We start from the raw sequence: 17,278 nt of genomic DNA on the forward strand, positions 1-17,278 counted from the left end.
CCTCAAAGAAATCCTTGCCCTTCCCCCCACTTCTATAAGCTTCCAATATGGACTCATAAAACCTGAACCCTGTTCAAGAGCACACACTTCATGCACCTTCCTGCCTTTCATAAATGTCTTAAATCACAGGTCCGAAAGCACTAGATCAGTCTAGATTGCATAGGACATATTCCACGTTGCTTAGCATACCACATTGAAGCAATAAATAAATGTATTTTCATGCAGGACAGCATTGAAAAAGCCAATGGCAAGTTATCATTTCTTCTCTGTTACTTAAGGCAGATTTGGCCCAATGCAAACATTCTTAAAAGGAAATGATCCTGCATTAGGATTGATGAAGTGACTTCTAAACAATTGTTTTCTTACCCTAGACCCAGGCCACTCTCTTATGGCCCCTGCCAAAGCTGAACCTGAATGCAATGTACATTGACCTTCTTGAACCTCAGGGGCTCAGCAGAAGTCCCAGAGAACCTGGACCTTCTGGGTCTCGCTCACCCGGAATGCTTCTGAGCAGTGCTGACTGAGAAGACCTCCCAGCGCTGTCAGAGTTTATAAGCCAGGAAGGCACGAACACACGAGCGGGTAGCAGTTATGTGCCAGTGCACGAAGCCCCTAGGAAGCACTTGGAAAACCTGTGCCCTGCGCACTAGCCCATTAAGCACAACACACGTGTATGGTGATTGCAAATGTCTCCTAGAGCCGGGAAGTTTCCCAGACTCACAGAGGAACTTCCCCCTTTCTCCCCATCTCTCCTGGGTAGTGAAGCCATCAAAACAAACTTAAAAATTGCTTAATTTGGTATAAAATCAAGGCCACTTAAAAAAAAAACAAAACAGAAATATTAGTAATTTCTTCTGTTAAGAATTTAAGACTTCCTTCCTTCCTCAGACTCATAGCCATGCAGGCCCATAATCCCTTGTGGGAAGGGATCCAAATTACCTACATAATTAATGTATGGATTTCACAAAGGCAATGTGGTGCATAGAACCACAAGTTCGGCAGCAACCCCAGCAAAGTCTAGGGCAACGCTCGGCAATCACATTAGTATTTCTGCAGTGAAATGCAGGAAGATCTCATAAGTAATATGTAGAAATGAAGATTATGAGTAGCTTTAAATTATTTCAAGTCAGAATTTGCTGACAGACGAATCCAGGTCACGTTAGGCTTTGCCATCATGTATTTTTTTTTTAATAGGCTTATGGTGTTTGTTTTTTTTTTCCTGAGGTTTTTTGTTTGTTTTTTTGTTTGTTTGTTTGGTAATACGGAATTATAGATCAGGGACAGTGAGCTTGTATCTCCAGGAGCTCTATTTCCTTTTACTCTTATGGTAGAAAGATAAATCATACGGTTTTAGTCTCTCAACGCCCAGGTCATTTTATTTTTATTTGGTTATGCCCTTCTCCAAAAAGCCCCGGACTTTTCAAAGTAAATCAGAACAGAAACAATAAGAAAGAGCTACTGTCCTCTCGGGAGGCCCTTGTCTCTTTCCTCAAAGCTCTGTCTGAAAAACAAAGCTGCCTTTTAAAAAGCGTCGCAGAGAGCCACGGAAGAAGGTGAGAATTGATCTCGCCGAATTTATGGAAGGGGAAAAGCACTGCCAGAAATCATGTCTCTGGAGAGCATAGCGGGGGGCCATAAATACTGAACCCTTGAGGACTACTTGGACAGAACCCTGCTGAGGGTCCTTGCGGCTCACATGCTGCCGCTGACATCGCTCAAAACTCAGACCTCAGAGACGAGGAAGCTTCTCATCCGGGAAGCTGCACGTAAACCATGGCATTTGATAGAGAAAGATCATAAAATTAGGAAATGGATGCAGTCTGGCTCCTTAGAACTCCCTGCTAGGACCAGTGTAAATCTTGACAGGTGCAACGCATCTTCTCATCTTTTCAAGGGAGGGGAATGGAAGCCAGGACCATTAACTTGAGGTTGGGGGGTTGGAAAGAGGAGCGATGCATGGGGAACTTTCAGAAGAACCTTTAGGAAGCTAGATATCATCCCTCCTATGGGGTAGGACACGTTACTCAGGCCAGGGCATTCAAGAAAGGGACTTGCCTCATTCTGCATTGTGAAAAATGGGAGGAAGCACATGGAAATGTTGGTAAAACAGGCAGTTCTGGCAGTTATCCGCCCTGGTCTTGCTAAGAATCATTTCTGAGGACAGGACTACTCACTGAGGAGAAAATAACCTCTCTGAACCCAAAAGCATCAAGGAACACAGTAAAGGCTTATTTGCTACTTTGCAATGCATCTGCTTCAAAATAATCCTGCCATAGGCTGAACCATAGAACATTATTATGCAGGTGATCAACATTTCTATAGTTTTACAAACTTCTGTTCAAATATTTTGCTGGAGGCAGTGGCACATGTTAATTTCCAGAAAGAACAGTAATGTAGAACAATGATTACGTTACATTTAGGTTTTTAGTTCCTTTGTTACTAAGCCTGCCAGAGAAATCCTAAGGGTACTAGCCCATGGCATCAAAATAATCTCCTATAAATAGAGCGACATCTTGATAATAAGTATAAAAGTACTACCTGATGAACAGTACTTAAAATGATGACTCCCACTTTTAAGCATAAAAGGCTCTCATTTCCAGGATAACTGGTTTAATGTTTCTTAGCTTTCATGTTTGTTTTATTCCTCTCCTAGTACAAAAACCTCACCTTTATTAGCATTTATGTATTATGCATAATGTTTTCTTCAGTGGCATATCTACGTACATCTGTTCCATTAGTTTGTAAATTTCATAAAAAATGTAATCATGTTTATCCTCCAGCAGTGAGCCAGCTTCTTGCCTTACACTCCTTGAAACCAATTGTTTTTGCTACTTCTTGGCTTCCTGCACACAGTTATCTGCAGAGCACATTGGAATGCAGAATTCAATGAAAAGGGAAGAAAAATCTACCCGCAAAGGTGAGAATTTGACCGGACGTGGACTGCTCCATGAATTCTCAGACCACGGGTGGAATACATGTGTGTGAAAAGGCTCGCAGGGAGTGTGAGCCGATAGTGTCCCCCGCTTCCCGGAGGCAGCCTGTGGGCTGCTGTCCCATGTCTGTGTCTACACAACCTTCAGGCTCTCAGAAAGCATGGGCCTGGTTCACCTGGCCTGTGTCTGTACAGAGACAGCAGCTCCTGCCTTGCCGAGGCTCAGGGGCTGTAGCCAAAGGGGTCGCAGTCTGATTTGTGGATAAGAGGCAGGGAAGGGAAAAAAAAATGGTTACTGTATCAGATAATGCTTTGTGGCAGCCCCGGGAAGCTTCCTGGGGCTTTTGGGTCCCAAATGACAGGGATGGGAATTGTGACTGAAAGGAGCCCCCAGATATGATTTTAATTAAGAACAGGTCCATTCCACATGAGAGGAAATCCTCGAATAATGCTTGGATCTGTCAAGAGCAAATGAATTCAATTTTGGTAAAAATACGATGATTGAACTTAAGATAAATCATTATTTTATCAATAAAAGGGGTCTATTTAGAGAAATCATGTCCAAAATCTTTGATTGTCTCGAAAGATCAAGTAATCGACTGTTTGAATATGGAAATCTGGAGTTTATGTCTATACTTCTGTTTTGCCCACACAGACAAAAATACCCTTTGGGATGGAATTTAACACATTTTTAACTGAAGAAGCATATTTCAAGGACAGTGCTGTGAGAAGGACCATTATATGGAAGTGAAATTTCCTTTTCCAGCATCTACTACAGACAGATACTAAGGATTAAGAGAGGTCACATAAAGTAGAACGGTAAAGCTCCTCAAAAATAGTCTGTACTTACATTAAAAACAGGTTTCCTTTAAACTCAAAAAACCTCTCTTATGGTATAGAAAATGAGCCGGGTTTTAAAAGCAACTTGCCTTCACCTTCTGTTTTATATTTGTTTATTAGAACAAGGCTACTGGCAATAATTTCTGTTTTGACTGACTTTATTAGTAAACAGGCTACTGGATCTACAAACCTTTCTTTCTGAATAAGTGTGACAGTCCATGATTTATTGTACTTAATATTTTGCCCCTTAGTCACTTCCTTGGCTGAAATCCCCAAACCTCATTAGGTGACTTCTTTCAGTTTTTGACAGATGGACAATGACCACAGGATATAAAATGAACAGCTGTCCTCCCCCCCTTTGTACCTTTCTCCCTCTCAGCCCTCTCCCCATTCCCTCACTTCCAAAATATTTATATTTTTTCCTCTTGACCACCACTCCTATCATAAGGAAGAAAGGAACCAATTCTCTCCTCATTTATGGGATACCATGCTATTTCCAACTACCTTTGGCGGTCCACCCCCTTTGCACATTTCCTCCCAAGCCCACAGCTTAGAGCTTTCATCAGATCCTATGTTGGGAGAAACATAAGGAAGAGAAATGCAAAACGTGTCAGGCTTTGCCAGGTTCCCTGCCAAGCAGCCCTCCTTTTCCTAGGGCCAAGGCCATACAATCTAGCTAGCCCTAGTGGGTCAGGTCTGGCTCATTTTCTGGGAGGACTGATCCCCACCTTAGGCAGCAGGTGTTAAGTACTGCCCCTCCCCTCCCCCAGCAATATGGAAACTCAGCATTACCACCCTGGCTGCAGTTCTGGCTTTGGTCTTGATCTTCAGGTCTTAGAATGGCCTCTGCCTTGTCCTCCTGCGGGCTTCCGTCTCTCTGACCTTCATGGCAGTGTTTAGCCTCTGCAGCAGTACTACTCCAGAGTACTACTCCAGAGCAGTACTACTCTAGCAGTACTACTAGTAAGTACTCTTACTAGTCTCCCTCCCACATGATGAAGTCCTACCGCTGGCCCTCTCTCTGTCTGGATTTTTCCAGCACACTGTGCTCTGACTCTCCCTGTAGTCTGCACCTCTCCTTGACTTCTTCTCATATATGGACTTTTCCTCTCCACCCCCCATCTATTTGATAAATAAAGTCCTTGCAGGCTGGGCAGTGTCTTGGGTTTGGCTTCCTCCACAGTGGATGCCGACACATCACATTATATAGAGCATAAGTCCCAAAGATCTCCCTGAAAGAAGAATTCTTGATCAAGAGGTGTTTGACTTGACTGGTAAGAACATGAAAGTCGCTGGCTTGGATCCAGTTCTCATGTTGCCCCTGGATTTCATGCAGCGTGCTCCCTTGCCTCAGCAGTCAAGAGCGGGTATAGTTTTGAGCACCAGCGTGGAACGTCACTAAGTCTCTTTCCCAACCTATGAATGAGATCCCATACTGTCCACAGTTCCTTAGTTGTAGCCGCGTGCAAAATTCTGCCCTATAAAGCAAGAAGGATGCTTGTATGCTACTTAGCCCTCAAGGGCTTTAAACATTTAAGCTTTAAAGGGTGCAAGTGGATGTGCAGAACTGTGTATAAGTGGGTATAAATCAAAGCAGAGTGAAGTAGGTGTGATAATATAGAGAAGCAGGAATCAGAAATACCAGGCTAAGGCAATGAGCTGAGTTTTCATAGGAGGGACTGTTTAGTCTAGAGCAATAATCAGTTTCTTCTCATCCTATAGTTTACTGCTTATATCCCTTCTCCTAGAACAGCCCTCAATAAATTTTAGTACAAAGTATTTATGAATGAATTGCTGATATTTATTTTTTAGCCCTATTAAGCAGAGCAACAAAGAATTAAATATTTTAAAAGGAATTGTAAACTGTATTTTAATTCACATAATGATAATTATTTAGGTATTGGTTTTATTCAAGAATGCTTATAACTAATCTCAACAATCTCTGCCAGAACCTAATGTTTAAAAGTCTAACAATATTTGAGAATATTCCCTTTTATAGCTTAAAACAGGATTTAAGAATTTGGGATGAGGTGGAATCTGAAATATATAAAATAAAGTTTATTTAAACTGGTCATTTAAAATAGACATTCCCAGAAAAGGAATAGATCAAGTCCAGGGTGAAGAAGCAGGATAACCTGAGTTATCAGTTCTAAAGTTTAATTACTGAATTTAGATAAGACAGAAGTATTCTCTATATAAAGATTTCAGTCTTTGTGTTAATATGGATCTTGGAAGATCTAAAACTCAAGTCATAAACAAATCTTATTTTAATATCTTTCATATCCAAGAATCTTACACTCAAATAAACACATTATATAACCTTAAATTCATATGTATTAAACTAATTTCACCATTAAATATTTCTAAACTTCTGTATTTTATTAATATTTGTTTTGAGTTCAAGTCATCAGAGATTTTGTTCGTCTCATACTTTGAGATTATGTTTTTAGAAATGGTTTTCACTATTTCATAACAAATTCCCCAAGGTTTTACTCACTTACCAAGGAGAGTGACTCCTGAAAAAAATGAGAATCTAATTTAGAAACATAACTCAGGAAGCTCACAGAGGAAATGAGCAATAATTCCTACCAAGACATGGAGAGCTCAATTTCTCCTTCCTCTGAATTAGCTGTTCTAAGAGTAGAAAGAGACTTTCTCTATTGGATCAACTTCTGAGTAATTAAGATGTTTATGAATTAGGCTTGAGGGAAAAGCTGCTTCCCGTATGCTAAATGCAGTATAATACCTCATACAAGAAGCATTTTATTCATTATACCTATTTAAAACATTTTTAAAATTTATTTATTTATTTGACAGAGATCACAAGTATGCAGAGAGGCAGGCAGAGAGAGAGGAGGAAGCAGGCCCCCTGCTGAGCAGAGAGCTTGGCAGGGCTTGATCCCAGAACCCTGGGATCATGACCTGAGCCAAAGGCTTTTTTTTTTTTTTTTTAAATTTTTTATAAACATATAATGTATTTTTATCCCCAGCGGTACAGGTCGGTGAATCACCAGGTTTACACACTTCACAACACCCACCATAGCACATACCCTCCCCAATATCCATAACCCCCCCAACCCCCCTCCCCCCAGCAACCCTCAGTTTGTTTTGTGAGATTAAGAGTCACTTATGGTTTGTCTCCCTCTCAATCCCATCTTGTTTCATTCATACTTCTCCATGTTGCATCTCCACTTCCTCGTATCAGGGAGATCATACGATGGTTGTCTTTCTCCGATTGACTTATTTCGCTAAGCATGAAGGCTTTAACTCACTGAACCACTCAGGTGCCCTGTATTCATTATACCTATCTAAGAAAAAATAGTGCCAGATCTCTTTTCTTCTACAAGGCAATCTTCCAATTCACCAATAATAGTACCCCTAAGCTTTCCTTATTTTCTAGCTTTTATTTTTCAAAATACACTCATACAAAGTGAGAAGCTCTCATTTATCTCAGAGATTGTAGCACATAAAGTGCCAAAGGACATTTTCATATCTTAATCTGTAAAACATTTGTGATTCAATGACTGTCCCCTGTCTTGAGATGGTTAAAAACAAACAAACAAAAAAAACAGTACCAAAAAATTCCTACAGAAAACCCCAGATCTTTAAGATATTCATAAGCAAAGCCAAAGAAAAGAGGTTCTATTTCTATAAAGTATGAACAAGTAATAGATTCTAACTAGTTTGCAATAACAAACTGATAAGTACATGGACATATATTACTGTCCACTAGGTTCAGGAAAAGCATAGTTCATTGGTGGTTTCATGTTTCTTTCTGGGTCAGCTTTCCATTGATTGAGGTGTTCAAATCACCAAGCCCAAATCCTCTCTTGGCATGAAATGTCTGCACTGGACCAATTCAGCACTTAGTTACACACTATTACAGTTGTCTCTGTAATAGTTACTTGTCATTCAGGCAAGAAATATTTATGGGCGTCTATTTATTTTGAGTCCCTGGGCTAGGGGTTGGACAATCATGATGGACAATACAGATTTATCACCCAAGCCAAACTCTGTTCTTGATGGCATATGTTTTTAAAGGCTTTACCTTTAACCCCCAATCTGCCTCCGAATTCTATCAACCCGAAGAAAGAGCTAAGCTAAACTGAGCAAGCACAGTACTTGGCAAGATCTTACTGAGTGAGTCAATGCAGATTGTTATCAAAGAAGAGACAAGTCCACCCTGAACACAACTGTCCAAATGATCTTTCTTAAGAATTGATTTCATTATACTTTTCTATTGCTCAAGCTGACTTCTACTGACTATTCAGTACGTTTAAACCCCCCCGCCAATTACAGGTTAACTCTTTAAACGGACACACTTTTATCTGACATTGACCTCAGCCACCTCCTGGCTAGTCCTTCTGCTCCGGGGGCTCACATTCCCATCCTGTATCTTGCTCATGTCACTCTGTCTTCTCACCTGGAAAACCTCTGTCCCTTCCAGTGACTCATGTCGTTGGCTTTCAGGGATTCTCCTCTCTAAGAAGCCTTCCTGACCTGCTCTACTGTGCGAGACTTGTCACCACGGGGACCTGTACACACGTCCATCTCTGTTTAGAGCATTCATGCAGTTCCCTAACAGAGCCTTCCACCAAACTGCTAAGCACGGCAAACACCCTCTGTTTTCTCACTTTTTTGTCTATCTATAGTTAGTTAGCTCAGGAAAAGGTCGGGGACGCAGCAAACACTCAGTGAAATCTTGTGAAGTCAACGAATGATACAAAGAAAGCATTATCAGCACTTCCCTTGGACCCAGGATCCTGCCTGAGACAGCAGAGTTTGGAGGCATCTGTGAGATAATGGTTTGCAAGGGCATCATCTCAAATTTTTCTTCCTATCCCAGAGGAAATCTAGAGGAAACGGGAAAATGTCTCTAAGGCTACAAGCATAAATCCCACTAGGTGACTTGAATGAAGCAAGTGAGGACTGTTGCAGATCAATGCTTCAGCACAGAAATGGACAGCAGACCTTTCACTGGAACAGAAAAATGAAAAGTTCATCCACAAACATTTTAGGGCACTTTTCAAGATGCTTTAGCTATTGATAACTTGATCAATTTCAGGTTGCCCAGCTGTGTTTCCAGGATGCTTTAACGTTCAAGTTCATTTGGTGAAGGTAGCTTGTATGTTTATGTATATATTTACACGTGTGTGTGTACGCACGTCTGTGTGTGTGTATGTATATCTATTTAGAAAGGGCTGGGAGAGGACTGCTATGAAACAGTGGCATGGTACAGTTTATTTGACATGCTTAGTAATTTAAGCCATTTCTGGACACATAGTTCTGGGGTACTTGAATAAGGCTTGCGGTGGAACTGAAAATGTTTACAAGAGCAATATAAAAGTATCAAGGCAATAACTTATTCAATTGTGGCTATATGTCCATAATTGTGAACATAATTCACCACGAAAGCTATGAATAATGACAGAATTCCCTAGAAAATGGCCCATATTACAGCTGAATCATCACACTAAACAATGAACATTTAACATCCTTAAGGAATTCCAAGGAGGGACACTAAATCTAACTCACCATATTGAACCATTAGTATAGATTTGGATAATCCCACAATCCATGAAGAAATATAAATGCTGGATTGTCTACATGCGGTGTTTTTCTATAGCACATGCAATAAATTTGTGAACTGAGTATAAGCACAATGGCTGCTACTTGACTCTGCATTTGCTTTTTTGGTATTTGGTTATCATAGGACTTGTAAAGCTCAGAATGAAATCACACGATTACCACATCTCTAGAATCTGTGTGTGTGCCCTCATCTAGCTCCACACCATCCATATAAACAGAATGATGCTAGCCCAAGCACTCATAACAAGTTACACAAAACCATTTCTGAAAATTGTGCCCACGCTACTGTATTGACCGTTTACCCCCATTTGCCACACAGCTAATGGTTTGTCACTACGTTGTTTCTTGGCCACCCTAATCCTTCTTAGTTCCCAAGACTTTTATTCTCAAAATGCAGTAAGCAAATTCCCCAGTGAAGTTTAAAGCAATGAGTTATAATTCTTCATTAAATATTTTGTTTCTGATGAAACCAGAGAGGGAGACAAACCATCAGAGGCTTAATCAAAGGAAACAAACTGAGGGTTGCTGGAAGGGAGGGGAGGGGAGTGGGGAAATGGGGTAACAGGGTGATGGCCATTGGGGAGGGCATGTGTCGTAATGAGCACTGGGTATTATATAAGACTGATGAATCACAGGCCTGTACCTCTGAAACCAGTAACCCATTATGTGCTCATTAATTGAATTTAAATTAAAAAATGTTTTTAAAAAATTAAAATAAAATAAATATTTTGTTTCATTTCCAATGACATGCTAAAATTTCTCTTTTGATTCTAAACCCGCCACTCAAAAAAGATTTCTAAGTACTTTTTTAGTTACAAACTTGAGATATTTTTACCTGTCATCTCTCAATGCACTGATCTCTTCCAACATCCTGATTCTGTTACTCTTCTAGTCTTCTAACCTAGGCTTCAAATCCATGGTTTAAATGATCCAAGCAGATCTCTGGCCTGATGGACAAGAGTCCTTGGTTTGCAGTGAAGTCAAGGGCTCTTACTAAGTCATATGTTTGGGTCTAGTCCCCAGCCCTTGGTCATGAAGCTTGTTCAGGCTTTGGGATCTCCAGCACCAGATCCTGAATCCTCTGATCGTTCCCTTCCCAGCCCTTTGGTAGGGTGATATTAAAAGGAGAGGAAGTTAATCTCTGCCAATTCCTTAGTATACTCCTTATTATTTATAAAAATAGAGGTTTTTAATCCTTTTAAGATAGGGTAGTTTCATTGGTGGTGGAATAAAATTCCTACCTACCTTGAATAAAATTCAAATACTAGTAGAATTGTGAAGCATATATTGTAAAGAGGATTCTCATTAATTGGTTAGAGATAATATCTGAAATTAATGTTCATTGCCCTAACAAAAAAAGTTTAGAATAAGTACTTGGAATAGAGATAAATAGGAAAAAGCTTTTCAGCATATTCTTTTATATTAATAGCATTATAAGTTTAAACACATTGGTTCTGGCTAAGAACCTTGAAGTTACTTGCCTGGCCAACTTGAGTTTTTGAAAGAATTGTTTTTGTAGCACCACAACTTTCAAAAAACGAATTTCACATGTTTCCGATTATAAGTCTTACATGCTTGTTACAGAACATTCAGGATACACTTGCTAGCAGATCAAAGAAAACCCTCCTAAGAAAGACTCATTATTTTGTTTTTGCTAACGCTTTCCGTATGACCACAGATGGACTTCTGAACAGTGTGTAAATTGTTGTAGTCCCGTTATCGATGTGAGAAGAAAACAACCTAAACTGTAACAGGCAGTTTCATCACATAAGACCAACATGAGAAGCTTCAGTGAGGCACGTGGATGAGAAGGTGACAACAAATGGGCTCTCTTGGGGACAATCAACCCCAGAGAGTTCCGGGCTGGGAGAACACCGCCTTGTGATCAGGACTCAGAGGCTATGTGGGAAACAGTCCTTTTGCTAATGAGGGTTCTCCAAAGACAAATGGGGAAAGACCCTGGGGTGAGGGTGGGGGATGGGGACGGGGGGGGGGCATTGGGGGATGGGACTCGGGGACTAAAGGAAGCTGTCCGTCCCCTGTCCCTGAGGCCAGACTGCCAGCATCCTCTTGTCACAGGCAGAGGCCAGGTAGAGGTCTCCCTATTACAGGACCAATATCATTAAGACTAACCCCTATTGAGAAGGCAGTATCTTTCTTAACCTAGAACATTCCTATTGGAAACTCGTCCTAGTTATTTATTAATATATGCCTTTGGAGATGAGGACAGAAGGTAATAGAGACAGCAAAGCGGTATACACTTGACCCAAAGGTACTTTATTTTACTGAATGCTTTGGGTAGGAATTTTTAGCTCTAATATAAAAGCACTTAAAAGAAATATTGCCAGATACAATCATTTTAAAATTATCCAAGTCTGAATTAAACATGGATTATTTATGTCAAACACAAAGCCCAAAACACATATAATATGCTAATAAAAAAACCTCATATACCAATATATATGAGGAAAAACCAAAAACCAAAACAAACAAACAAAAAAACAACCCCACAAAGCCCTAATTGGTTTCTCTCAGACAACATCTCTTTCACTACCAGCCAGTTAAGGTGCAGGAAATTTAACAGATTTCAGTCTTAATCTGAGCAAAACACAACCAGTCAGGTAATTCTGCTCTAACACTACAATCCCAATCATTCTTAATCTATATGCAAATCACTTTTTTAAATGTTTTGGATTATCTGTATCATTCTTAAATACCGCTCCCTGCTGGAGAGCAGTGAGAACAGAAAGCAGCATTTCCGATTTTTAATTTCATTTAAAAAATGTTTTAAATTATTTATAGCAACGTTAAGACGGACTCTAAATCTAAAAGCATTTGGCACTATAATCAGATGATACACTATGATTAAAACAAACACGTCCAAGTTAAATTGTTATGATCGCTAAAAATACTTACCAATGGAAAACTGGAGGACAGAGGCTGTTGTTGTATTAAGGCTTGTGGTAATCTAGAAGAAGGAATATACCAAAATAAGACAAGACAGAAAGATAGGAGGAGAAAGAGGAAAGGGGACTGAAGAGAGGAAAGAAAAGAGCCATAAACAGAGGTGATATTTACCCAGTGGTTAGCTTATTTTCATCAGCATGTCTGAACATAGACACATTTCATGGTGCCCTGTGGGGAATAAGCTGTGAGTTCCTGCTTTGACTCTCAGGTCCTGTTAAAAACCATTTTCGGTGTGATCTGCCGGGTAACCTTGGGAGGGCACTTAACTCCGTCCCCTCCACTCACCCTTCAACCGCCCCTCCGGTTACACCAATAGATCGAGAGTCCAAAGCGAAGGTCATGAAAAGGCTCCCAAGCAAAAACTGGGAGGTAAATTAAGAGCAAGTGAGGAGAATAAGATTATTTTGAAAAGTAAATAGAAATACAACAGCTAAAGTATATAGGATTTTGTTAGGGGATGATAAAATGTCTAAAATTGATTGTAATAATGACTGCCTAATTTTGTGAATGAACTAATAAACCTTGCGTTCTATAATTTAAATGAATGGCTTGTAGAATATGTGGATTATTTCTCAATAAAACTGTTACCTCTCCAAAAAAAGTAATCAAATAATGAACCTAGAAATATCCTTCCAATGTATTTCTGTTACTGTCCTTTAATCTCATGAAGAGGCATGCTTAAACAATTTCCCCCTTCTGAAAGAAGAATGATACCTTATTTAATTTGAAATCCATTTAAATTTTAAACAATTTTTTATTTATTCTGTGGAGCACTGACTTTGACTCTTACCAGCTCACACGAGATAAGAATTACGGTTCTCCTTTTCGGTGACTTTCTTGTTGGGTTCCTGACCCTTGTAAGCTAATGAATGGAATGCCTCCTGTGATTGCACCTATAAATTGGAGAGCACAACTGTGTTGTCACCATGGCAAAACCAGTAAGTGGTCTTACTTCCGCTTCTTATATATCACAATATAATCCCTAGACTTATCCCTGCACTTTGCTGGCCCCCCTGTGATGGAGTTCACGACCGTGGTCGGGTCAGGAGATACCCAGTTTATGAATCACTGTGGGAATTAGTGGGAAAATGAGAGAACAAGCCTCTGGTTTTGCCAGAATTCAGCTGAGATGTGAGTATCCAAAGTTCAGACGTGTGCTTCCCATTTCTACATTATTTAGAAAGATGACTGAATGTATGCTTTAAACATGTGACTTTAAAGACTTTTTTTTTTTTTTTTTAAAGATTTTATTTATTTATTTGACAGAGAGAGATCACAAGCAGACAGAGGCAGGCAGAGAGAGAGAGAGAGGGAAGCAGGCTCCTGCTGAGCAGAGAGCCCGATGCGGGCCTCGATCTCAGGACCCTGAGATCATGACCTGAGCCGAAGGCAGCGGCTTAACCCACTGAGCCACCCAGGCGCCCAAACATGTGACTTTAAAATCCATGAGAAAGCAGAAAAGGTAAAAGAGGGGAGGGTAAGAGAGACTTTATAAATTTTTAGATTATCAGTATATATATCAGGTCCTAACTGATTTTAACTGTAGCAAAACACACTGATGTTAGGGTGTCAGAGCAAATTCTCCATTTAATTTAAATCCCTCATGATCGCAGATTATCTGCTAAAAGAAAACTGGCCCACCATGCCCAGAGCTCTGTTTCCTGCTCTCTTCCCCTCAACCAGAGTTATTGGAGAAAAATGCGCCAACAGATTTTCTTTAAATAACCAGGATACTAGCTCCTTTCCAAGATTCCTTTAAAAGGAATCTCCACCACCCCTCACCACACACACACAATTTTTACAGTAAGTTCAACTGTTTGTCCTCCTGGTTTTTTCACTTGGATAATTTGATCTTATAGTCCAGAGAGGCACATGAAAATTTTTAGTTTTCACATAACTTGAATGAATGCTCTTTCCACCTCTGATTTTATATTAACTGAGTAAATTCCCAGGTGAATCATGAAACACTCCTGAATGTAAGTTCTTTGAAACAATGGTATCCTCTGTAAGCTACAAGCACCGTGGGTTACTGCTAAGGCTGGTGCATGAAATATACTAGAGAGTCTGAGATACTTATCCTGCTGGTGTAATAAATGACACCGTGTCACCTGCATAATGAGGTCCCACAGACATGACCGCTGCTAGCAAACAGCAAGTTCCTTGGAAGATTGCCAAATTTCAAATTACATGTGCTAACTGAGAGTGAGTGACCCTGGACCTAGATTAGTCATTGATTCTACATTTTTTCCCCCCTCAACCAGGGAAGCTAAGGAAGGGTAGAATGGTTAAGTCTCATTTCTCTACCATTCCCTTTTAGCTCTTTAGTAAAAAATGTTGGCTACAAGGAATAGAAAAGTTGAAGAGAAAAAAGTAGCAGGAAGCACTGCCTATAAAATTTGTTCATCCTATGTTTACATTTGGGGATTATCAATTATTTTTTATCCTTGAGTTCACATACATAATTTTAGTTTGTGAAGTTATTAAGTCTTTATGTCTGATGTTCTCAAAATGGAAAGGGTCTCTTACATGTTTGACAAATAATACAGAGACTATGAATGTCTGACAGAACTTTTCTCCTACCAAATCTCAGTGATCTTAAGTTATCAAATAGACCCCAAATCACAGAAAATTAGTAGGATCACAAAGTGAATATGAAGTCGCTACGGGCTGAGGCTATTTATTTTGCATGTCTTCTCTGCAAATTTGGGGGTGGGGTTGATGCTGTTTTAGCCCAAACTCCTCCTTGCAACTAAAATGCATTTCCAAGTATATAATAGTTTAAAAAGTAATTTCTTTAAAAAAAAGTGGGGGAGGGAGGTCACATAAGCCACCTGTTTCATGCTCTGAGAGAGCATATTTTCTCTTAAAGTAGTGGGTAAGTGAATTCCTCATGACCTTCACTTTGGACCAGCAAAATGAATAAAGTTGGGGTGTCACCACCTGAAATATGGGGGAGACCTCACTGAGTTAAATAAAACACGTGAGGGCTGCAGCCACAGCAGCAATGGGGACATAATGCCTGGTGTGCCCATGTGACGACAGATGCCACCTCTCACTGATTCTGGCTTTTACTGAAATAAAATGCCATGTGACTGAATTCACAAAATGGAGATTTTTTGCTGGCTTTAAAGACGATATCGCATCAGCCTCTCAACATTCTTTGCCTGCGGCCCTTTGTTTCACAAAATCAGTAAGAACTGAATTTATGAAAAAGAAGGCAAATTTGTTAAAAAGTGATGTTTGGGGGGCTGATACCTTTCATCCGTTCTCACGCATAACAGTTTTGACTGTATTCAGTCTTGAGTGCCAAGCAAATATCTGAATTTTAGTAAACATAATAGCATGTTAACTGACAACTGAATTCCTTCCTTTTCATTTGGCTGATCTGTCTTCCGTAAACACAACTTGGGTACAATATGTATTTTTGCTCCTGAGACACCAACACAGTATAAAAATTATGGAAAATTAGAAGTTGCTAGTGTGTAAAGTGTGGATGTCATCCCTGTCTTTATTAATTACCTTCACTCTATTCCCTCGGCGTCCACAACACAATCCTTCGTACTTATGAGGGGAATATAAATCTATGTATTTTTTTTTTCTTTCTTGGATGAAGAAAATTATTTCAGGTATTTTCTTTTTTACTTGAAAGGCTAATCTCACATTAATTATATAATATAATTCAAAACTAGCCCATTGGGTATATAATAAACTCTAAGGCTAAATAAGGAATACATAAATAAATAGAGAAGAGTGAAAACAGGTTTAAAGTATATGTGGGTCAAATAAACTAGATACTTCAGTTTTTAGTTTTAGAAACTGTAGAAATATGAATGCTGGTATTATATCCTTAGATATGTTTATATCTTATTTATCAGTGGAAACAAGAAAGAACTTGCCAAGCATCTCCAGAAATATTACCAAATGGGAGAACATTCTAAGAAAAGCATTTATTCTAAGCTCAATTAACTACAGTAAATTTTTATTTTGTTTTAAGGTTTACAGATAATTAATTCAGTCATGGTACATTATTTAAAAATGCACTAGCAAATTTATTTTTTCAAGAAGAACTTCACTGCCAGAGTCACATTTGTCTGCAGGAATATTAGAACACCTTGTTGAGACTTGAATTATGAGCACCTATTATTTTAATTTGCATCCAATTAATTCTGTTTGTGTTCTAACTTCAGCTAAAAACTTCAATTTATCAATGTTCTGCAGCTCCTATCTTTAATAAATTAAATGTATCCATTGCCATGAAAGGGGTATTCAAGCAGCATAAAATAAGAACCATGTTATAAAAATTAATTGACTTTCACTTTGATAACTAAATCTTCTAATTGCCTAGCTAGTTTTTCTCCCTTCCGTATTGTGGAAGTGTCTTCTGGCCACTTTTAAAGGTAATGAATCTGAAACGCAATGTGTGATGTAGGGGTGAAAAATAACAACCTGTCACCGAAAAGCCCCATGATAAGGAAGAGGTGGGAGGAGAAAAAACGCTAAAGCTCGAGCTGAAAATCAGAAAAGCAGAGCGTAAGAGACCCTGTGAGTAGAACATGACTCGCAAACCAACTGAGCCAGGAGTATAATACAACAATTGCCTTTATACCCTTTTTCAAGAATGTGAATGTAGTCTTTCTGCCAGAACCAAGCAACAACAAAAAGCTCATTAGCCGCCTGCTGATGGCCAGTAGTTTCATGACTTTTAATTTAGAACGCTCATGTTTCATTTTACATATAATCCAAGAACTTCTCCATGGCAGGCAAAGTCTAATCAGTCTAAATTAAAGGAAAGTAACCCGCTCCTCAACAATCTGGCACAAACCAAAATTTGTTCAAAACTAGTTTATTCAGTACACTTTCACTTCTTTAAAAAAAAAAAATTCAGTGAACTTCCTCTGTGGGTGGGAAACAAAGTTTTAAAATAATTTGATAAAGTTGCTCATCTAACAT

The 17,278-nt window shown here is 39.3% G+C and overlaps 1 protein-coding gene across 3 annotated transcripts in view; it reads right to left on the bottom strand.

Moving 5' to 3' along the window:
- Positions 1 to 17,278, bottom strand: part of RELN (reelin) — a 497,367-nt gene that overhangs the window by 229,876 nt on the left and 250,213 nt on the right. For all 3 annotated transcript variants that reach the window (XM_032304615.1, XM_032304614.1, XM_032304616.1), the window contains exon 8: positions 12,278 to 12,329. In XM_032304615.1, coding sequence (XP_032160506.1) covers positions 12,278 to 12,329 — 52 coding nt within the window. The remainder of the gene's footprint in view (positions 1 to 12,277; positions 12,330 to 17,278) is intronic.

This window comes from Mustela erminea, chromosome 11 (assembly GCF_009829155.1).
Source record: "Mustela erminea isolate mMusErm1 chromosome 11, mMusErm1.Pri, whole genome shotgun sequence".
NCBI classification, from domain to species: Eukaryota; Metazoa; Chordata; class Mammalia; order Carnivora; family Mustelidae; genus Mustela; species Mustela erminea.